This window comes from Lytechinus pictus, chromosome 11 (genome assembly GCF_037042905.1).
Source record: "Lytechinus pictus isolate F3 Inbred chromosome 11, Lp3.0, whole genome shotgun sequence".
NCBI lineage: Eukaryota > Metazoa > Echinodermata > Echinoidea > Temnopleuroida > Toxopneustidae > Lytechinus > Lytechinus pictus.
Genome location: NC_087255.1, coordinates 34,353,983 through 34,377,928, shown reverse-complemented (window position 1 = coordinate 34,377,928; position 23,946 = coordinate 34,353,983). Strand labels below are relative to the sequence as shown.

At 35.2% G+C, this 23,946-nt stretch overlaps 1 protein-coding gene across 1 annotated transcript; it reads right to left on the bottom strand.

Annotated features, from left to right (window-relative positions):
* Window positions 1–3: 3 nt before the first annotated feature.
* Window positions 4–14,685, bottom strand: LOC129271706 (gastrin/cholecystokinin type B receptor-like). Its single transcript, XM_054908980.2, has 6 exons — window positions 14,562–14,685; window positions 11,403–11,631; window positions 10,222–10,445; window positions 9,489–9,707; window positions 3,860–3,965; window positions 4–1,896 (listed from the first exon to the last, which is right to left on the bottom strand). Exons 1-6 carry the CDS (start codon window positions 14,637–14,639, stop codon window positions 1,784–1,786), a joined length of 969 nt encoding a protein of 322 aa, XP_054764955.2. The 5' UTR covers window positions 14,640–14,685; the 3' UTR covers window positions 4–1,783.
* Window positions 14,686–23,946: the final 9,261 nt, after the last annotated feature.

Genomic DNA, 23,946 nt, shown 5'->3' with positions numbered 1-23,946 from the left:
TAATGATTTTATTAAAACATTCATTTATTACATCTGACGAAAGACAACATAATATCTCTGTCAGGCAGTAGACCTCATTTTCACACTACTCCAAACATAATAGGATTTCATAGAATTAGTAGGCATCATGATTTGTGTTGAAGGGAGGGGGGGGGGGGGGGTAAAGAAACGTAAAGACATATGATTATACTATACATAATACATAGTAGTAGTAAAGTAAAAGTAAATTAGAAGTAGTGTTGGTATTAGTAGTAGTAATAGTGGTATTAGTAGTAGTAGTAGTAATAGTAGTAGTAGTAGTAGTAGTAGTAGTAGTAGTAGTAATAGTAGTAGAAGAAGTAGTAGTAGTAGAAGTAGTAGTAGTAGTAGTAGTAGTACAGTAGTAGTAGTAGTAGTAGCAGCAGCAATAGTCGTAGTAGTAGTAGTGATAGTAGTATTAGCAGCAGCAATAGTAGTAGTAGTAGTAGTACTAGTAGTAGTACATGTAGTAATGGTGGTTGTGGTGGTGGTGGAGCGTTGTGGCCCTAGTGGATTAGTCTTCAGATATTAAAATAGAAGGTCATGGGTTCAAATCCCAGCCTTGGGGTGATTTTCTTCAGCAAGTGTGCTGACTGCTTAGAGACTGCTCATTAAGCTTATGTTTAGCGGTATAAGCAAGTATGATTAGCATGAGAAAAAGAAATAGTAATAGTAGTTGTAGTAGTAATATTAGTACTAGTAATAGTGATAGCAGCAGTTATAGTTTTTAGTAGTAAGAGAGGAATAGGTATAATAACATAATGAGATTAGCTTTAAAAAATACAGTCATAAATTCATGTCAAGTATTTCTCGAACAATTCCTTTTGAGTGGGAAGGGGAGGGGGGTGTTAACATGTCCACCTAATAGGTCCTATCCTCTGCCTGTTTTATGTCCTTGTATTGTTTTATTGTATCGAATTTGAAAAATACGCTTTCAAACGAAATGCTCATGTTTTTATCATATAACACATTTACCAAAACAGGTAAGAGTCTTAAAATTTACAACAAAATAGGGCATACTAGGGACTAGGATATCACAATCTCTCTCTAAACTGATTGAAATTTTTTTCCTCTCGTTGGTAAATTCAGGCATTCAAGGGCGTAGGCTGGTTTGAGCATGGGGAAGTGCATATCCTGGGGAGGTGGAACTAAAGTGGTATGGGGGGATGCACATCTTGGGGAGGTGGAAATAAAGTTTGGAAATGAGCTGTTGAAAGCAGAAGAAAGGTTACGAATTTCGTTTTGCCAATGGCGGAACTACTCTGCCTCACGTGCACACAGTGCATCCCAGCTTACGCCATTGTGCATTAATGATTTTAAACCAAATACAATGCGACATCTTTCATTCTTTCACCACTCCTGAATGAGGGCCCATTGATAGCCCAGTAGCACCATGTGACATCACATGTGCATTATTTTATTTTTATTGTACTGTTACTTCATTTTGATGGAAATAAATTCAAATTATCGGCGCTGAAAGTTTCTCTTAAAAAGAAGAAGATTGGTAATATAGAAATAGATTACTTATGATAGTGATAGAAACACCCATAAGCTCAACACATTATGTTGATTCATACAGCTCCCTTTTTCAGTCTTTTCTCCTTGTTCCCGCTCCATTTGTCAGCAGATCTAGAATCCTTTTCATTTTTAGGGTCTAAGCGTTGTAATAAAATATAAAAGACGTCATCTCAATCTTCAAGAGGACCCGTCTCTGTTAATATTATATATCTATAAAAAAAAAATCAGCGTCCTTTTGGAAGAAGTGTCAGTCAAACATATGAAGTTGGAAGCTGGTCGTACGAGGCCGTGACGTTGATACCTCTTCTGTGATCACATCTTTAGTCCTGCAAGTTTTGTCCATGAACACGCGAGAAAAGGCTGATAACAGTGAAAAAACACAATTATATAGTGATGACGGCCAACACGATTTCAGAAAGAATGAAAAATAATATCAAGATTCGACTTGCAAATGACATGAGGAAGCGAATCGTTATCACAAACATGTTTCAAGATTTCCTTCAAATATTTTAGTTATGATGGTCATTATGATAACAGTGGTTGTTCCTTGTTACCAGTTAACAAAATTTCATTTTATTGAATAATCAATTTTGACGGAAATATTTTTTCCCGTTTTATGGTGATTGACTCTTAATATCAACCATGCGAGGACATAAAAAATTTCCCATATTTTTGTGGTGTCGACATTTTGGACGAACAAAAATAAACGAAATGAAATGAACAGAAAATTGAAAATTTGAATATGGATGATCATGGATATTTTTGTATTAAAGTGGATGAAGATACAATCTTTTTGTGGGGAAAATACCTCCCAATCTACCCCTTCACTCAGGTATATGGCATCATTGTGTGATACTTACCATGTGAAAATTAGTCAAATTAGTAAGTGACATGTTACTGAACTGACATTACCAGATCATGCAGTGTTAACATCGAAACTTCCTCATGTTCATCATTTCGACAAATCACAATGCTATGACCATGGACCTATGACATAGCATGCATCATGCTCCTTCTTATAAATACACCACTTATGCCTTTGCAAGTCTGGATCCAGTGGAGGGCAGGATGGAATGGGCACAGGGCACCCCCCTCCTTTGCCCCACAGTTGAACGCAGTCTTTGGAATGTAAAAGCCCCCCCCCCCTTTGATCATGAGGATGAAACATGATCCCTTTTGATGTGTTGGTCGTTCACATAGTCGCCAACACAGGAAAAATCCTTGTAATGGGTGTTGGTGTTAGGGGATTCTTCAAATGACAACAAATGCAGCAGATAAACCTAGCAAAATCAGTTGCATAGACCCAGAGAAAGATTAGCTATTCTACTCCAAATGTCATGCAGACTCTTCTATATATTTTATGTGCCAATATGCAATCTAATCATGCACAAGACTCCCCTCAACATTGAGAGTAGATGCGTTCGCCCACAAAATGATATAAAGGAACTATAGTTTCTTTGGGGAGGGGCGATTATGAGAAAAGATATAATAGCAATAAATTTTTCGCGAAATCTTCCAAACAGGGTGAAACGTATATTTATTTTTAATGAATCTGGCAACATTTTTTTTCATATTAATCTGACACCAGCTGGAAAGGGGGGCTTTTATATGAACTATATTTTACTTCCTTTAAACAAGTGTTGTTACGATATGTTTTTTTTCTTCAAATTTCTGTCAGACACTGCTAAATTCGAATCAGTCTAACTGGTCAAAAGTTCACAAGATTTTTTAAGAGGGATGCCTATTTTGTCAGGGAATATACATAGGCATTGGGGCGTATTATATACACTGGACGTTAAATATGCAGGCGGTAGGCTTGGTTGCGAATTGCAACTATCTAATTGAAATACCATCACAAAGAAACCAACCACCTTTAATTAGATATTTTCCACTGAATGCAACTCAAGTGGCCATTTTGAACACCTTCAAACAACTTGGACAAGTCTAAAAGGAGGAGAAGTGTGAGAGACAGGATAGTGTCTAGATATGAAACCATTTCCCATGCACACCAAAGTAAACCGGTAAGAGAAACTCTGTTGAATCAAGTTTATTCAAATCCCGTCAAAAGTAAATCTCTTTAGGGTGAGCGCCCCAGTAAATAAATATTTATTGATTACTTAATACGAGTTCAGAAGATAATTTTGTTTACCATTTTCATTCAATTTTCATAGTTTTTTTAAAAGCCCAATCAGACCCCTTTTCTCTTGTTACTCCTAGTATACTACTCTTCTAAAATGTTGAACAGAACTGGTAAGAATCACGCGAAGTGAAACTTAATTCAACAGAATCTCTTGTTTACTTTACATGCTCGTCGTAAACATACCTTTTTCGTCATTTAGTTCAAATGCTCTTTGGTTAACCCCTTTAATGCGCATGCCCAGTCTCCTACGTTTAGAACGCCGACGTTTGTGTGTGTGACATGTGATCGTCTGGTGCATTATGGGAATAATATAAAATGACGCACAATGGTGATAAAATTGATCATGACTACTTCTTAAACTCTGTAAAGTCTGCAAGAACACAATGCAATAAGGTGTAGGATTACCAGCTTCCAGAGAAAGAATTTCTATACTTTCCAAAGTCACTATAACCTCTATTCTATAAAAAATTCTGATGTTTTTTTTATACAATAATATTTGGTATTTTCATTCGGAATATATTTGAAGAGAGGCATGTACTATGAGTTCTGGTAATCTTTAAAGATTCCATTTTCTGCCATGCACTGTTTCATACTTATTGTTGTTAGTTTAATGGCTATAATGATTTATGAGACAGTAATTTTATACACTGTCTTAATTGACACATGTTGGAACTACTCAAAATCGTTAAAATCCAATTAAATCCGAAACTTATTGTATTAGAAATATTGGTATTCAAGGGAATCATAATTATGAGAATTAGAGAAGCTGGATCTCCATGGTAACACACTCTGGTACAATATTTATATGTAATTGAATTTATAAAAAACAACTGAACGATAAAATGGTAATATTCACATTCAATGGGAATTATAATGATAAACATAATGCAGAACGTAGTTAAAATATTAAAGAAAAAATGTTAGCAAGTGTGATCATAGAAAAAAGGAGAGAGATAAAGAAAGAGAGAGAGAGAGAGCGAGGGGGGGGGGGGAGAGGGAGAGAGAGAGAGAGAGATGGGCGCACACACACTTATACCTTCACATACATGTACATACACAATTCACCTTCATCCCAACACATCTCAACATAAAACAAAGCAGTGAAAAGCAAACCTACATTTAAAAAAAATCGACAAATGATTGTAGCCCATTTAATGTATCCGTTTCTGATCAGTGGAAAAATGTCTAGTCAAATACCGCAGATCTTCTGGTTTTTAAAATTTTCTTTGATTACACATGAATCCATGATTATACACACCATATGGTATGGGAAAATAAACATTACAAATCATACCAAGACAAACAAATTTTAGATTCACCCGATTAATCGAAAAACTCACGATGTGACAAAAACAAACATTTATACATGTATTTATTAATCGAAAAGGTTAGTAGTTCCATCCCCTCAATCATATGGGTGAATACCTACACTCAAATTTTTCACTGGAAGTTGATCGCTATGAAAAATACATTAGCTATATGCAAACAAAGGAAAATGAAGGAAATAAAAATAAATTTAGATGTAGAGTCATGGTTGTAAATGAAAAATGAAATCAGATCCAAAACTGAGCTATAGCATGATATCCTCAACTGATGAAAAGGTGAGAATATAAAAACTATGTTACAAAACCCACCGATTGGAAATTTATGCTATAATGGCTTAACTAGATCCTCATACGGCTTATTAGAAGCATATGGTAATTTTAGAGTATATTATAAGATAAAGAATTATTTTTTTTAATAAAATAGATTTACATTCATTTCGTAGTAAACTTTTTCTCAGATTTGTAAACCGTTGATTTCGACCTTTTCCCAATACTCTTTTAACACGAAATATATTTTTAAAACTCGTTCAGTGATGGCTGTAATTGATATTGCTTAATTCCCAGCTATGTTAGTCTCTATGGTATATGAGATTTTCAAACGAAAGTTAATGTCACAGATTACAACGGAACACATCGCGAATATTGCATTATTTGTATTTGACATCATATATTTAAACTTTCCATCAAAATATCACAATATTTAAGAGACCGTTAATGAAATACAAGTATCCACAACACAACATAATTTTATCAGTTTATATTGTTCACTGGGGAAGGGGCTTAGAAGAGGAAATCATACAATATGACGCAGGTCGGATTATTGTTCCCATTACATCAAGCTAGTTCCCACTGTGTTCCTAAAGTTACTCAAAAAATAAAATAATGATAAAATCGTAATATATCGTCCGATGACTACTCATTTGTAGTCGGGGGCTGCTGACCTCCAACTCGATTACACTCTGAAAAAAGTTTTCCCAATATTGGGTCAAAGGGGAACATGCATATGTTGGTTGGGTAAAAAAAAAATTAAGGCAATGCTACGTTGAAATATCCCAATATGGGGGGGGGGGGTACCCAGCAAACATGCATGTTCCCTTTCTACCCAATATTGGGTAAAATTTTACTCTGTGCTTTTAGAGTGATATAATTCGTTAATTTAATGGTCCGTCTGTAGGCCTATCAATCCATAGTAAATCAACGTCAAGGTTTTAGTTGGGATATAATGTAGATCAAGAGCTAGATTTATTTAATTTCCAATAACTTAGCTGTTTGTCGAGACGTGTTACGTCGATTTCAAGTATAGGAGAAAGATCTATTAATTCCATCCCAGTGTATGGGTAAAAAATCCAGTATTTATTACTTCGTCTGCTTACTGAATAAAACGAAAGATTTTGAATATGATCAAGCTCCGGAGCAGGTTATCCGTCCTTTCTAGTCCGATCTAAGGTCGTAAGCAGATCGTAATCGATTCGTTATTACCAAGATAATACTTCGTAAACGGTTTGAGTCAGTTTTGAAACATTTCGAGAACGTATATTATGGTTTGATAAGGATAACATAGCACCATTCATGATTTATGCCATTTGCATACGGCGCGCAGAGTAGGTGTGACGATTCATGTCATTAAGTTAAATTTATCGTATGTTCGCAAGTTCATGAATTTCATTGTTTTAAACCATAAGGTCTGATAGCCCAGTGAAAAATTACTAGGGTGTCTAGGAAAAAGGTCACATCTAGGAAATTGTAAAACTTGATCGTGGGCGACGAACAAAAACTGAGTATTTTGCTTCGATAATTGCCTTTGATACGTCCATATTTCCTGCATCTGTCTGTCTTCGCATGTACAGTAAGTAAGTAAGTAAGTAAGTAAGTAAGTAAGTAAGTAAGTAAGTAAGTAATTAAGTAAGTAAGTGAATAAGTAAGTAATTAAGAATGTAAGAATTAAATAGTGAGCAGGTAAGTTAGTTAGTTAGCAAGCAAGCAAGTAAGTAGTTAGTAAGTATGTTGTCACTATAAGTAAGTAAGTAAATAAGTAAGTAATAATAATAATAATAATATGGTCCATTTGTATAGCGCAGCTACTATAATTGCATATTGCGCTTAATACTTGGTATCATATTATTACCCCGGCTGTAGCTGAGCCGCCATATAGGCTACAGCATTCAAGGAATAAATCCTACCGGGTACCCATTCATCTCACCTGGGTCGAGTGCAGCACAATGTGGGTAAATTTCTTGCTGAAGGAAAACACGCCATGGCTGGGATTTGAACCCACGTCCCTCTGATTGAAAGTAAGTACGTAAGTAAGTAATTAAGTAAGTAATTAAGTAAGTAATTAAGTAACTAATTAATTAAGTATGTAAGTAGTCAGTAAGCGAATGAATAAGTGAGCTATTAATTTGTAAGTTCTTTGTAATCCAAGTGGGTCCCTTGACAGTTTTACCCCATTCTTTCTTTTATTCCTCATTGTCACTCTGTCACATACCATTTGACATGTTGGGGGTGAATTATAGGGACTGGCGTCGTATAAGGATGGCTTAACTTTAAGGATGGTGATACACGAGAACCATGAGGAACTAGCTTAATGTAATAGGGGATCGGAGGGTCATACAATTCATAATGTTCTTGTTCACCAGAGGAGACCAACTGGCGTCGGTCCTGTGGTAAATGTATTTTTTTTAAGTACTCAATATGAATAAGCAAAGCAAAACAAATCACTTTCCTTGAAAAGGAGAGGGAAATCCGAAAAAATGCAGAGAAAGAAGAATGTACTTTTGGCAGTTTAATATATTGCACACAAATTCACCACTTAACACAATGGCATGAAATTAAAGTTCGAAGTATATATATATATATATATATATATATATAAGCATTTTACAATAAGTAGGGAGATAAGCATATTGTGTAATTCTGATAACAAAATCTATATACAAATTAATACAGTGAGTGTGGGAGCAAGATAAAGGAGATTCGGAAAAGGGGGAGGGGAGGATAAAGATATCGAAAGCCATCGCAGTGATGATTACGAGAAGAGACAAACCAATTTAGAGTTTAGGTTAACCCCTGGTAAAAAAACTACAAAAATAACATTCCCATAACCACGAAAAAACGTGTATCATTGAGCACTTTGAGAGGTGGAGATGATTCACTTTCATAACTGAAATGCTAAATCATCATTTAAAGGGTCGAGGAGTGACCATACCTAAGAAAAAAAATGCGATGAGGGCAAGACGACCTGAACGGTGGCAGAATTCTTTTCTCAAATGAATGTTAAGGTACGGTAGATTTTGTGTACCTCTTTTAACCCTTTTTCTTTATTAAAAAAAAAATACACGGCGCAGTCACTTGTCCCCGTTTCGGTGGCAACGCTCCTGATTCCACCACACGCGAAGTGTTAATCTAACGTTTTGAATATAAGATCATTCTCACTTCTCGGCCTTTCTAGTGATGATTTTAACATTTTAGTTTTTAGAGTGTCAGAAGTGAATGATTGGGAGAGGGGAAGAAAGAGAATGAGAGAAGGAAGAGAAATTAAAGGCTGACAAAGTTTCATATAATATGAAATAAAAGACAGTATTTCCATTGACACCATTAAGGACGAACGTGATCAACTATAACAAGGATATAAAATTTTCTGAAATACCATACGACCAATGACAAATACTACTTGAACAGAAAGCAAGTACTTTTTTATGGCACTTAGTTCTCGCAGGATTTCTTATCTTGGTAAAACCAGCTGACTGAACAATTTATATATACAGTACTCCTAGTGGGACGTAATACGCGTATTTCCGTTTACTGTCTTCAGACAAAAAAGTCTATACGTTGTTCAGTTCCCATTGTGAACTGAAATAGAAATGTTTTTCCAAATAAATTTTGGCATTTTGAAATAAAATTATACCAAATCGTCTGAAAGAAAATCATGGAAGTGTAAGCGGTTTTATACAAAACCCCTGACAATTCGGTCTTTATATGCGATCGCAATCAGATGTATTGATTTCGTTGAACTAAAAGAAAACAAAAAATATTTGAGAATAATTGAGAAAATATATTTGTTCGTTTGACAATTTAGTATTCTGCAAAAGACGTCACAATAAAATATAACGTTGAAAAAGGCAATTCACGTAACAATAGAAACGCTTTCCACATTTCAAAAGACACAGACTTTCTTCTTCAAACTCTCATGACCAGTACCCGTTGTCAGATCATGTCTTTTGAGTAACCATGGTAACCAGGAGACTAGAATAAGTCAAAGAATGACTGCTGGAACTGCATGTCTTCTCCATATTTAGGTGTCTGATCAGATCGCTTCAGACTTCCGTTTTCTGCGACACTGCCGACCTTTGTGGACTGTTCCGCATGCAACTTTCAGGAGGCGAATACGAGTAAGAAGCACGCGTCGAACTGGTCCACCGGAAAGATGGCTGATAGGCCAGCCGTCTACGGTGCAAGCTTTCGCAGCAACAGCAGCATTCCCTAATTACCTGTTTGAAACTTTGACGAAAGTTCTTGGAGAGGAACGCGTAGATGATGGGGTTGATGCAGCTGTTACAGGCTGCTAGTAGGTGAAGGAAGAGGCTGAGGAGAGCGTGTACGTTGTAGGGGATGTCCTCAATGAACCGATAGATCAAGGTGTATGTCAGCAGGGGACCCCAACTCAGGATGAACAGCGCCACCACTATTGCCAACATTGTTATTACCCTCTGTACAAAACAAACAAAACAACGTTTTCATGATTAATAGATAGGCTAATCAATGGAAGGGCGAGTGCATCAAAAGGAAAAGATAAGCTTACTTGATCACATTGAAAGAGCCTTACTTTGTACTGCTTTTCTTTAAAATGTCAACCCGTTGAATTGTATTTGATTTACTTTGTTGAATAGAAATGAAATAAAGAATTGATTTGAATTGAAAAAATGCACAAAATGAAGCTGAAAGTATACTACATGGACAAATAGATAATAATGTCTTGTTATCGTGAATTCAAGCTTTGCTTCATGAAACCAAGAGTGATTATCTGTAGACCAATGTCTTGGTTGAATGTGAATGAGTAAGCTTACCGAAGGATGTGCAATTATATTAAACCTTAACTCTTCTGAGTCATGAGACCAGCGTGATCGTTCTTCTTTTTCTTGATTCCTATAACAAGCGCCAACAGTGTCATATTTCATTGTACAACGCTGGGTAAACCATTATCCATATTTTAGCGAATGATACCTGTATCTTATCGCCTTCACTGGTGCCACGATGCCTTCTTGGAGCCGGTGAATCGTTCAGGTTACTCATCCTACAAGGTTCAGAACGTAAGGCATCTGCTTCCGTCGTATCGTCATCGATGGTAACACCATTGGACTGGCTTGCAGCTTCACCTCTCCGAACGAATGATGAACCACTGGACCACCCCGATGTATTCCGATACCATACCCGATATCTTGGGAGAACTGCACGAGATGGGTCAGATAAAAAAGTTAAGAACAGTTTCACCAACGAGCCTGACTCCAACCGAACCGGTTAATAACCGGTTCTGTCATTGAAGATAACGTAATACCTATGGTCGATCTGGAGTCGGTTTCGAGGACGTGACTGAGGCATAAAGGTTTGTGAGATAATATCGATGTAAGACATTGATGACGAGTAGTCATTTAGATCTGATGCAAACGAAACCCGAAGAATTTTGGACCGGTATACTATGATGAACATATTCATGGATGTTTATTTGCAGGACAAATTCAAGACATGTATAACAACCTATACGTTGATTTTTAAACTGACATAAAACTGTAAAAAAATATTGGACAAAATCTTAACCAGCACAAGGGTAATTATGTGTCCAACCTATTTGGGGCAGTATTTTACCCAATGCGGGAAGCATGTTGTCCAATAAGGTTAAAAAATAAGCAGCAATTACTATAGAATGGGCAAAATTTTCATCACGCTGGATAAATGTAAATGCCCAAACGAAATGCCCAATGTTGGTTGGACACATAACCACCCTCATGGAGCATTTTTACCCAGTATTTTTTTTAGAGTGAACAGGAACCCTATCACAAGGTTTACTATTCAAACGTTCAAACCAAGATCAATGTAAATTGGATACTTTGATTTTAAAACACCTTCCTACCATTTTTGCATGTACATTTCCCCTTTGTAGGGTTGCTGTTGTTGGGTGACTTCTAAACCGCTTAAGATTTTATGAATTTGGGCCATGGATTCCGGTGAATGTAAATTACCCAACTTTAATTAACCCTGATATGGTAACTACCATGGTATAATATTTCAAATGCAAATAAAATCATAGTTTCCAAAGAAGTCCACCATTATCTGCTGAGTGTATAATTTGCATGAAAACATGAAAAGGTTTGTCGGTTGAGCAATGTCTGATGCATTGCTTCACTTACCCGGTCTGCTGAAAGGTGAACCGTTGGACTCTCCCGATCGTTCTCTGGTACTATTAAGATGACATGCTATCATCATATAGGCATATGAGACGATCAATAGAGGAACGAAGAACATTAGAAGAAACAGGTAGACAGAGTAGACTATGGAAACGGTCTCATTGGGCCAACCATTGCTACAGGTTTTTGAATAAGGTTCGAGCTCATCCTCCCAGTAGTGAACGGTTAATTTCTGAAACCAAACGTCATGAAATGGTGCGTTAGTATAAAAATAATACCCATCATAGACTCGGGCATTAGAAGAAAAAAAAGACACACGAGAGGTAGCCTTGAAGAAAGTCGTTTTTGACTGGTTTAAAGGTAACAAATGTGGTTAATAATGCCCGAGAAAAATGCTGTGTATTATTTGTTTTATAAGACGTGTGTAATGTTATTTGATAAATCACCCTCATCTCAAAACCATGACCGGCCAATCGTACTAGTCATTAGTACCTGCCATTGATAAATTTGCTTTTTAGCTAAAATAGATGACTGGTCACTTGACAGATTTTAATTGACAAGGATCTATATAAATCACCATCTTATATAATATCTATAACACTGTAGAAAGATGCTATCAGTTACACATTTAAGTCTGACTCGGTGGTCCTAAACACACTTTATTATGTTAACAAAAAAATTCTAGAAACATTAAAATGTATACAAGCGGTTGAAGGAAGCAGTGAAACAGTCAAATCTGCACAAAACAGTTATCTTTTTATTACGATCTGCCTACCGATTGAATGAAGATAACAATCATTAACATAAAACTGTTGATGTCGATATCTGGGTTAATTTAAATTCATTGAAAGCTAGGTAGACCCTATTGATTCTAAAATGCAATTCGCTGTTCGGCTCACATCTGTATATTTTATGCACATATGTTTTGCTCATACATTATGGTATCAATTTTCTGTTAATGGGAATTTAAAATTTGAAACATGTTTTTGCTTTCTTCTTTTAAGTTATGTGACTGTTATATCAATATTCCAGAAAAGTACATGAAGTTCATATATGGCATGACCTAAATTGACCTTTGAAGATTTCTGAAACTACCCGAGATGTTTCATTGAATTACATCGAAGGAAACGACACGTTTAACGTTCCATCAATCAGCCAAATTAAATCACATTACAGAACCACGTGCCGTCTTCAATACTTTCACATTGGTGTTATATAACGGTCCAAGTTATTTCTTGAATTACCCATGAGCAATTCCCTTTCCATCGGGTCGTTATTGAGCGCTCTCTTTTCTGCGACATGTACTTTTTTTGGTTTGTCCGGGAGGTTGAAACGTACCAGGCAGTATTTGTAATCATATTACCAGAGACGGATTCATTGTCATACTCGAGGAATGGGTGCGAGGGTGGTGTGCAGCGACTAGATATTGGATTTTGAAGGATGGATGTGTGTATTGGTTTGTGTGGGGTGAGTGTGTGTGTGTGAGAGGGGGGGGGGTGCGACGGTGATTGTGTCTCTCCAAAAAAAAAAAAAAAAAAGTCGCATGTTTGTTGATTTTGTTGCGAAAAAATGAGGAAAAATAAAAGGATAGCATGATAATTAGCGTGATAAGTGAGGTAGAAATCTAAGAAAAACACAAATAACATGAACAAGGAGAGAGTAAGGTCATTCGGATGAGGGTTGGGTGGAATAAAGACCGCAATGAAAAAGTATATCAGGAGAGAGACAAAGTGTGCAAGAGAGGCAGAGGGATGGACAGATGGACAAAAAGATGACGACAAGGGTGTTTAGAGAGATCAATTCCGTGAAAGATGGCGCTATCTCCATGGTTAAATCGTCTCCTCGTACTCAGTATAGTATACTAAAAGAGAAGAAACTACGAGTTTTGGGGGTTGACGGAACCATGCCAGAATACAGGTAGAAAAGCAACGAATAAAACAAGGTAAAATAAGTTAGAGAACTAGTAACTTGCCGTACCTAAAAGGGTAACAAGTTATAAGGAGTTGGCCGTTCTTAAGAAAAAGCATATAATAATTAAATCGATCGTGACATGTAGATCGATAGGGATCAAAGCAAACTACGGAAGTGATATCGATGTACCAGAAAACATGTACCTGCTATAGGGTAAATAGCACTTAGCAGTGCATAATTTGTCACTGCGGCGGTAGAAAACAAATGTATTTTTATGTTCAAAAGTGTGGAGATGAAATTTCGTTTCCCTTTCTTTCGATATACTTCAAAGTGTGGCCTGACGTAAAATGGAAGCGTTTGCCTCGGTCTGGTTATTGATTATGAAGACATCAAAAAAGCCTTTAGAGTTCATTCGCCCTGTTTAGCTCTCTAGATGCATAATTATGACCGGAATATTGCAAAATTGGAGCGTAGGTATAGACCCTGACCCCTCAGGATTCAGCTGAGAGGGGAAAGGAGGCCGGAGTCTTCATTAAATACTGCGAAAAAAGCAGGTTCCTATCATACTCGTTTCAGGGGTTTTGGATTTTGCCATATGATCTTGCGGTGGTATTCTTTATTATTTTTGAACCCATGCCTCGTCCAATCTTGTTCCTGCTTTGTTTTCACCCCAACCTATTTTCTCTAAAGTCAATTTTTTCTTCCGACTCTATTATCATTTTCCCTGTTTTTATATTGTTATTTTTACTCCCCACTTTCAATCTTTATCTTATGGCCTGTCTTGCCAAGCAACACAGAAGAATACTCATAAACATATTGTAAAGACTATTCAATTCTATTTCAAATAATTTAAGGCCAATTTAGTTCATAAATTGAATTAAATATATACTATGATAAAGAACATTGGTTGAACACTATGTGATTTCCAACTGACACTGATGATATTTAATATTATAAAATGCAGTTAGACTTTTACCACCTTGGAAAAAATGACTTTGAAGTTGGAAAACAATATACACTCTTAAAAAAAATCGGAATGACTGGATGAAAGCGTCAGCTTGGTCAAACGGTTATTTTAGTCATATTTGACTATTCAAAAAATATTTTCTTGTAACATGTAACTAGAACAGTGAAATTATCTATAGTAAGAAATATGACTTGGTATAATGTTACAAAAATTTATCAAAACAGCTAAGTAATAGATAGTACTAGTAGTTGTGTTATTTATTCAGAAATAAAGTATTAACTTACCTTACTAAATAATGCGGGACATGAAAAAACACACGAAGCTAACCATAAGGCAGCTATGACCCTTTTAGCTCTTCCCATTGTCACAAAAGATCTAGCTTGGAGTGGATGCAGCACAACATAGTATCTATAAGAGACAGGTAAAAGGTCAAAGGTCATTAATCTTGGGTAGATGTGAAACAAGTCTTATCAAGAAAAGTGTTAAGAAAACCACAATGATTATAAAAGAAATAATGATAATCGAAGAATGAATCATGAAAATTGTGATCGTGATTATAATCAATCACACAGAGTAATGACATACGAGAATCGTTGAAATTTAATGGAACACTGAGAGGGATATCTATGATCGCTGGTAAGATATTGTTCAATCCCATGACGGAATAATTGTGTTGAGAACAATACGTAATCTCACATTTTCCTTGAAGAGTTACCTTTTCGTCTAAAGACACAAGATGGACAAACCACAAAGCCACCCGACGTGGTCGGTAGAAAATTCATAACAGTTCTATCGACCAAACAACTTTTTCATCTTCAAAGGATGAAAGTAACCCGGATTTTACTGCTTTCCGTCCAGGGCATAACCTCTCAAATCTTCGTTTATCATCGAAAATGAATTGGGAGGAGGCGCTGCATTAAACAGTAATCAGTGTTTTATTGTTGAGTGAAATTCTTTGGCATTGTGAATGATTACAAATCAACCGGAGTTTAGGAGTGCTCCTTGAAACTTACATTGCTGGCTAATGTGTAAGAGAAAAACACGCGGGAAGACTGAGATAAACAATTTTATAATAATGAAAGTTTTATAGAAAGAATTGAGAAAATATAAATTGAAAAAAGAACGATAAGGGGAAAAAGAAATGTGTATGTGTGGAAGTTGGCTTGAGACAGACAGATAGGAGAAAGAAAGAGAGAAGGAGAAGAGGAAAAAGGGTGCGGGGTAAATAGTGTGTGTCTATGTGTGTGTATGGGTGAGTGGGTGTGTGTGAGAAAGAGAGGGAGGGAGAAAAGAGAGAGGGTGAGAGAGAGAGGGGGAGAGAGGGGGAGAGAGGGGGAGAGAGGGGGAGAGAGGGGGAGGAGAGAGGGGGAGGAGAGAGGGGGAGGAGAGAGAGAGAGAGAGAGAGAGAGAGAGAGGGGGGGGGGTAGATAAAGAAAGAAGTGGGGTGAGAATTGAGGAGACTAATTGGAAAAGAGGTTGTTTAGGACATGACGATGATACTTGTTGAGTGGCAAGGATAACGTATAAAACGGAAGGGCTTTAAATCAATAGGTCTTGTCCAGATCAGATAACGCTCATCAAACCACAATTCGGGAGGAAAAATCCTCACCCTAACCTTAACTCTATCGGTTTCAAAGTATCAAAGGCATGCATCCCTGATTTTTTTTCTTTAACATTCAAAACAAAAATGTTAAACATCACATCCATCAAGAATTGTACGATTGTGAAACCGAGATGGGCAAGAGTTTTTATAACAATTTCGACAAAATCTGTAAAGATTCTACTTCCTTTACATAACAGCAGAAATATACTAGAATATAGCACAAATCCCTGAAAAAGCATGTTGGGAATAGGAAAAACACTATGTAAAAGAAGAACTATTTCACAACAGTTAGTTTGCTCTATTAAATGACGTTAAAAAGGTAATGAAAGATTCGAATTGTTGGCCTGCAGAAAATGAACAATTTGGAAGAAAGATAATCCAAATGACTCTGCATCATCCCTAGAATACTAGTGACCTTGTATTATTACATCGCTCACACCTTCCAAATTCACTGAGGAAAAAAAAGAAAAACAAACAATGAATGCCTGTAGTTTGCATTTCTCGTTCGTTATGACCCTAACCAAACATGATCATGTAATTACTGAAAATGAATGCCTAAGGAAAAGGCAGTTAACCCATTTTAGCCCGACATAAATGCAGAAATAGAGCCGAAAGGCTTTAGAATGCTGCAACCAAATCACCATGTTCGTGCCAACTCTGGTCGAAATATAAGATTTACTTGTTCGCTTTTGGTCGTTCACCATGAATGATAATCAAATGGAAAAATATATCACTTGTATCGAGTACCTGATTTTGTTTTGTGATGTTTACTTTTTAAGTGTAGATCATGTGACCTATGATGTTATGGGTTGAGAGTGCCACTGAATAAACTAGGCCCTAAAGCAACACAGATGAAGATTAGATACATCATCACTTGTCATCTGCTCTTTAGGAAATAAACTTTGCCCCAATGTACAAGGCGGCAGAGAGACGTACATTATTTCAAATAGCGTTATCATTATTATCACAATCATTACTTTTAGATTGAAATTTAAAATTCATTCTTTCGCATGTCTTTTATGTTCTTTATCATAGTAGAATGTTGCAGTTGAATAAAGTAAGAATTACGAATCTTCTTAATATGAGGCTTTTAAATAAACACACTATCATTATTTAATAACAAGGTTTTACAACACAGAGAAAAAGTCTTGATCGCGGTCTTTATATACTTGTTTACAATCTAGCCTATTAAAACTAAACAACTGATAGTCTATAAAAAATCGTCTCTATTTATTCTGAATACAGCTAAAAGGAAATATATGAAGAACTAGATTAGAAGAAAGAAATAGCCCCTGAAACATAAAGTGGAATAAGGAACGAGAATATTATGTTTTGCCGACAAACGGATTAATAACCATTCTGAAGCATTCGAGCAGCATTTCTTCGTAACCATTGATTAACTTTGAAATATTTACATGCGTCAGGTATATGATATTTCAGTTTTTCGCCAACAAACGAACCATCGACTGAAATTGCAGACGAGCAATTCACACTTCATAATTGTTTTTACTTGTGAAATATCACGATACTTGAGTTGTAATCGACAAGGCTGAAAACCACAATTACAAGAGAGATATTACTCCAAAGTTTGAAATAAAGCATTGCCAACGGCCAAGAAACTACAATTTTTTCTTATATATGCTTCTCATTGTCTGTGATCGAGAATGAGAATTAGATTTTATTTGCAAGTGATATCAACTTCATGCGACTAGGATTATTTTCATCATTGGTGGCATATCAGTGAATAATTTTGAATTCTTCTTCTCCAATCATCGAGACCACAACATCTTATTTCTACTCTGAACTCAAGATTTGCCAGTGTCAAAGTGACATATTGTAAAACCTGAACATTAACTAGCAGAAATCTGTCATTGAAGACTTCTGATGGTAGGGAAACTGTGTATGATGATATATGATGATACAAAGATAAACCGTTGTCGACGGAGCAACTGTATTACCAGAGGTGAACTATAATCACCTTTATTTTTTTAAGGGAGAGACGTTTGCTATAACATAGCACGTAGCAATGAAATCATGGTAAAGATAAACGACAAACAATTTCTAATTATTCAAAATGATCACTTTATAATAAAAGTTCTACAGAGAATATCATTAAAACATCCAACGACAAACCATAAAACAAGATGGGGCTATACGCTAGAGATTACACACCATAAAGCAAGTGCGTTTTGACCTTCAAAAAGTGAATTTTCTCTCGACTCCTTGTTTGCTTGTCGAGTGAGAATGTCTGTTATTGATTTCTTCTCTCTAAAGGTATCATCTCCTGTGACCATGTTCGTTGACTCTACTCCATCTCGGCTGACGGCCCTGTCACTTAGCAGTCCCGAGGATCTGATCTAAGTTAGACCCTGAGGCGTTCAAGTGCAGTACTAACCAATGGTGGTGTTGGCGGTGATAGGGCTAGGGGCATGGTGGTGGTGACGACTCTATGGATGTGTATGATAGATGAGATTGTTTTAATTTTGTATGATGAAAACTGAGCATGGAACAGGTGGAGAATGTGGATGAAGATGTGTTGGTGATTTTGGTTCTTATTGATAGATGGAGTTATATTGATGATAAAAGTATGCCTTTTTGATGAGGGTATTTTGATAAGTAAGGGTCCCATTAATAAGACTAGCGTGTATTGATGACGAGGGCGTGGTACTAAATAGGGACCTTATTGAAAGACAAAACTGTATTGATGATGAGGGCATATTGCTGAATAAGGAACTTGTTGATATATTTTACGAGAATGTATTGATGATGAGGATGTACATTATCAATGAGGGTTTGTTGATGATTAAGGTTTTTGTTGATGAAGGTGTATTATGAAAAAGAGATATTAATAAAAAATAATGTATCAAGTAATGTGATTTGGTTACAATGTCGTCATCTGATGTGACACGCACAAGGCAGAAGTTAATGAACTGTAAAGGTTATGTTAATACTTGCATGTGATTTCAAAACTCGGGATTATGTTTGGGTAGATACACATTTTGCCCTATCTTTCATATTATGTTTTATCCCAAATAATGGCATTGTAAGCGCTCATTACTATCTTCTGGGGTCAATACGCTACAAGTCCCCTAAGGAACTAGTGAATCATATTATGTTTAAAAGGAATGTAAAGAAAAGGAACTATAGTTTTCAATGTCAGGTGTTCGAGGTACTTGCTTGGGTTTGCTAGGCCTGATAAATATTTGATAGTGCGGACATCTCACTGCGACGGATTATGAATAATACACGAGATGAACATCTTTTACGGCAATAAAACAGCACTCTGAGGAATCTATTTGATCTGTTGAACTTGCCTGAAGAAGTTACGGAAGAAAACAGTTTTTCTCACATTGTAAACGATTCAGGTGTCAGGAACATTCCAAGGGACTAATAGCCGTACCGAGTTATTCACAGCATATTTAATCCATGAACTATATCATGAAGAATGCAATGCCACTAATTCTTTTAACGCACTTGTGAAAAATAGAAAATGAAGATCTCTACATTGTTACATATCTTTTTATTTGCAGACTTATTTTCTGGTGTACATTTTTCTTTTTGTTTACAAGTTAGACTTGAATGATATCAGTATAAATCTATAAATTCTGATGATATGACATATCAATATAACGCATATTCTCTTACAAAAAAATGAAACGATAGATAGGAATTATTACTTTGAGAAAAATTGCTCTATTCTTGATCAAACATGGAATCAAGCAAAATATAACTCCTCATATATTATGAAATATTGAAAATAAGATTGTTGGTAGAACAACAGGCAGAAAGGAAAAGAAAATGAAATTCGGAAGAAAAAAAAATGAAAATGACATGAAACAGAAATCGCAGAAACAGCAAAATATGGAGAGAGGATACTTTATGAGAATGAGGGAATGTATGAATAGCAAGAGCAAGGATAAGAGTCTTGACGGTCGAACTTTCTACAGGATTTACTGCCCTGTTCGAAAGAGGTTTAATGAATAATTAAACTTGAGCTAATCTGTCTTCAATCCGTTCTTAATTATAAAAGAGTTCCTTCTCTTTATGCCCGTTAGAATTCTCCCATGTTTTTCTCAGATAGACGAGTAAATCAATGTCAAGAAGCGTCGAAGAGAAAATAATTCATAAGATATCGCTTTGAGGGAATTTAAACGTATTTTTCATGGCTCTCACATGATATGGATATAGTAGCGTCCAGGACGAATTTTGTTTAGTGTAGTTTAGAGTAGCAAATTATTGTGAGATTTTCTATACACTTATTTCCTGAAGTATGATTTTCAGTACTTAAAAATATCAAAAGTATGCGATATCGATTAAAATTTGAACAAAATCATTTTCCCTATAAATTTACTGGATATTTCCGAAAATAATATGCAAACTATACCAATATTTTTATGTACGTGCTGACGTGAATTCCATTTTTTTTTTCAGGTCAATGTTCCCACCAAGGATACGAAAATACCAACGGAATACTAATCATAAAATAGATCTGATTGAAAGAATATTGGTATGAATATCATAACTAGATATTGCTCATCAAAAGGTGAATGTACTTTTCGAATTGCATGCATATATATAGATATCATTGGAAATGTTTGAAGTGAGCAACATGAAAGTTCCGTTTTGATATTAATGTTCGGCATCACATTTTACCACACTGTTGGTAAGCAAGTGTGTAGACACCATGCGGTAGATACTGAGACTATGGTGTTTATTCAGGGCAGTGAGTGTAAAACGGAGCCCCAAGGTGACATAAAAACTATATAGATAGTTGGTGTTAGATTAACACCGGTATTTTTGCAGTGTATAACTCGTTTCCCCTACCTATACTATGATTCAAGAGAACGAGTTAAGAAAAACATGCACTCTAAAAACAAATCGGTCAAATTGACTAGACCAGTAGTCAGCTGAGTGCAACTGATATGTCTAGTCACATTTGTGATATTATTCTAGTCAGAAATATCTAGTAACTAGTAAAATACGACTAGAAAATATTTAAATACGACTAGTATAACAGTTGCATCCAGCTGATCCTATTAACTAGTCATTTTTGACTGATTTGTTTTTAGAGTGCATGTTTTTCCTGACTCGTTCTCTTGAATCATAGTTATCATGGTTATAGGTGGGTATACACTGCAAAAATACCGGTGTTAATTTAACACTATTATCTATATAGGAAAACACCAGTAAGGTGTTGAAACAGCACCACTTCGGCTTTACGCTAACACCAGATTTAGCAACATTAATCAGTGTTAAACCAATATCTGTTTGATTCTTAAAAGACAAGTCCACCCCAACAAAAATTTGATTTGAATAAAAAAGAAATATTCAACAAGCGTAACACTGAAAATTTCATCAAAAATTGGATGTAAAATAAAAAAGTTATGACATTTTAAATTTTCGCTTAATTTCAAAGTTTTATTTTTCCCTGAACATGTTGAATTACAATTGCTTAACATTTATGGTTCAGTCAAGCTGGTCCTTATTATCAAATCTGCAAAAATTGAAATAATGTATAATTCGAACAATAACAAACAAAGTAAATAGTGAGTGAGGGACATCATCGATTCTCTCGTTTGCATGTGACTAAATTGTGCACATGACTATTTTATGAAAAATAAGCGAAACTTTAAAATGTAATAACTTTCTTAATTTACATCCGATTTTGATGAAATTTTCAGCATTATGCTTGTCTGATTTTTCTTTATTGATTCAAATCAACATTTTTACGAGGTGGACTTGACCTTTAACTGGTGGAGTTTTCCGATAGAGATACAGGGATGGTGTTAAATAAACACCGGTGGTTTTGCAGTGTAGGTCGAGGGAACAGGAACATTAATCAATTGCCAATTAAACCTGAACAGAAAGTGTTATTGGAATATCAATCAATAATTGATTTAGCTATCATCATGACTCACGGTTACACTGTAAAAAATGTTGGGTGAAATTTTTACCACCACGAGTGTAATTATGTGTCCAACCAATTTTGGGCAGTATTCTACCCAATGCGGGAAGCGTATTGTCCAGTAAGGTTAAAAAATAAGCAGCATTACTTTAGAAAGGTCAAAATTTTCATCACACACATACATAGTACATGTAACTTACATACTAAGTTACATGTACTATATGTGCAGGATCTCTCTGCTGATCTCCGTAGCTAACGGAGGAAGAAGAAGAAGAAGGAGAAGAAGTCTGGATAAATAAAAGTGCCCAAAAGAAATGCCAAATGTTGTTTGGACACAATATAATTATCCTCATGGAGCACTTTTTGAATACTTTATATACGAGATGCATAGGCTTACATCCTTTTTATTCCCGCGCTACTAACGATGTATAGACGTTCCATGTACATAGTATCTTTCCTCCCTCTTTCCGTTGTTCAGGTTCAGTGGATATGAGTTACGAGAATGCAAAGAGGATGAAGAGAGATTACAGCGGACGTTTAACGGATGATAACGAACATAGGACTTTTTTGTTGTTCATTTATGTTGCGGATTTACATCGTACACGGCGGAAACTATGAGGCGCCGAATGTACCAATATTATATAGAACAATTATTTGTTATATAATCATTATTTATTAAATAATAACTATTATTTATATATAATTTACATTTTATTTGTAAATAACTACTATTATATAAAATATCATTTCTAATTATTTATATATAATTCCAAGTAATACTTCATTATTTGTAAATAATAATAGTTCGACATTCCATTATTTATAAATAATGATTATTTGTTTTTCATTATTTATAAATAATGATTATTTGTTTTTCATTATTTATAAATAATGATTATTTGTTTTTCATTATTTATAAATAATGATAATTGGTTTTTCATTATTTATAAATAATGATTATTTGTTTTTTCATTATTTACAAATAATGATTATTTGTTTTTCATTATTTATAAATAATGATTATTTGTTTTTCATTATTTATAAATAATTTGTTGAGTTTTCCATTATTTATAAATAATGATTATTTGTTAAATAATGAAAACGTCTACTTCATTATTTATAAATAATTTTTTCGAGTGCACCATTATTCTCATTATTTATAAATAATCATTATTTAATGTTCGAGTTTTCCATTATTTATAAATAAAGATTATTTGTTAAATAATGAAATATCTACTTCATTATTTATAAATAATAATTTTGTTTCAATATCCCATTAATCATTATTTATAAACAATTTTTACAGTTTGCCATTATATACAAATAATCATTATTTATATACAAATAACCATTATTTATTAAATAATGCCATTATTTATTAAATAATGCCATTATTTATTAAATAATGGAAAACTCGCTATAACATGCAAATGTGGGACCGCCCATGATATGAATATTCATGATGCGATTTCCTTTTTCGTGATTTTTCTTCACAAATTTTTGTCCATTTCCTCTTCATAATGACATTTCTTGAAGCAATTTTCTAGGGATATGGTCTGATTGTAATATTCTTCATTTTCTATATAACTTCGTCTTCGTAGAAATATCAAAAAGTGTAATTTTATACGATTTTTCCTACAGTTCACAATCCCCATAGGCGCGCGTGTACGGTAGGGACAACCGGTGAATCGACGGAGTGCTCTTCATCGAAATACTACGTTGGTTGGTCCCCGGAAGTGGCGGGCGGAATTTAGCCCGAATCCTCGATGGAAGTCGATCAAGTGCATATGAGCTGAGAGAGTGAAATATCAGTGTACTTGTACAGGCCCTTCTACTTTTTATAAATATTTCTTGTTGCTTTTTTTGTTAAGTTAATTTTTCCTGGTGTAGAGATAAGTTTCAGTTCTAATAATGCACTTCAAATACATTTTGGAGTGTCTGTTTGAGGCGTTTGGGGCGATTTCACCCTGGCCCCAAAATGCTCGCAACGACAATACGGGGGCATGATGACCCCTTAATTTTTAAAAACTTATTTTTCTATTGAAAATTATCACAAAATTCACCAAAAGTGTGCACGAAAGCCTTCGTATTTCACTTTTAAAACTCCAAAAAGTGCCCAAATGACAAGCTTGGTCGCTTCGCTGTGTCGCTTTCAACTTGA

Excerpts from the sequence above, each read along its gene's own strand:
- LOC129271706 (XM_054908980.2), bottom strand. The coding sequence starts at position 14,639 with ATGGGAAGAGCTAAAAGGGTCATAGCTGCCTTATGGTTAGCTTCGTGT. Across the intron at positions 9,708-10,221 it reads GTGAAGGCGATAAGATACAG|AGGGTAATAACAATGTTGGC; the intron begins GTATCATTCGCT and ends TGTTTTGTACAG. Across the intron at positions 1,897-3,859 it reads TGAACTAAATGACGAAAAAG|CCTTTTCTCGCGTGTTCATG; the intron begins GTATGTTTACGA and ends CACTGTTATCAG.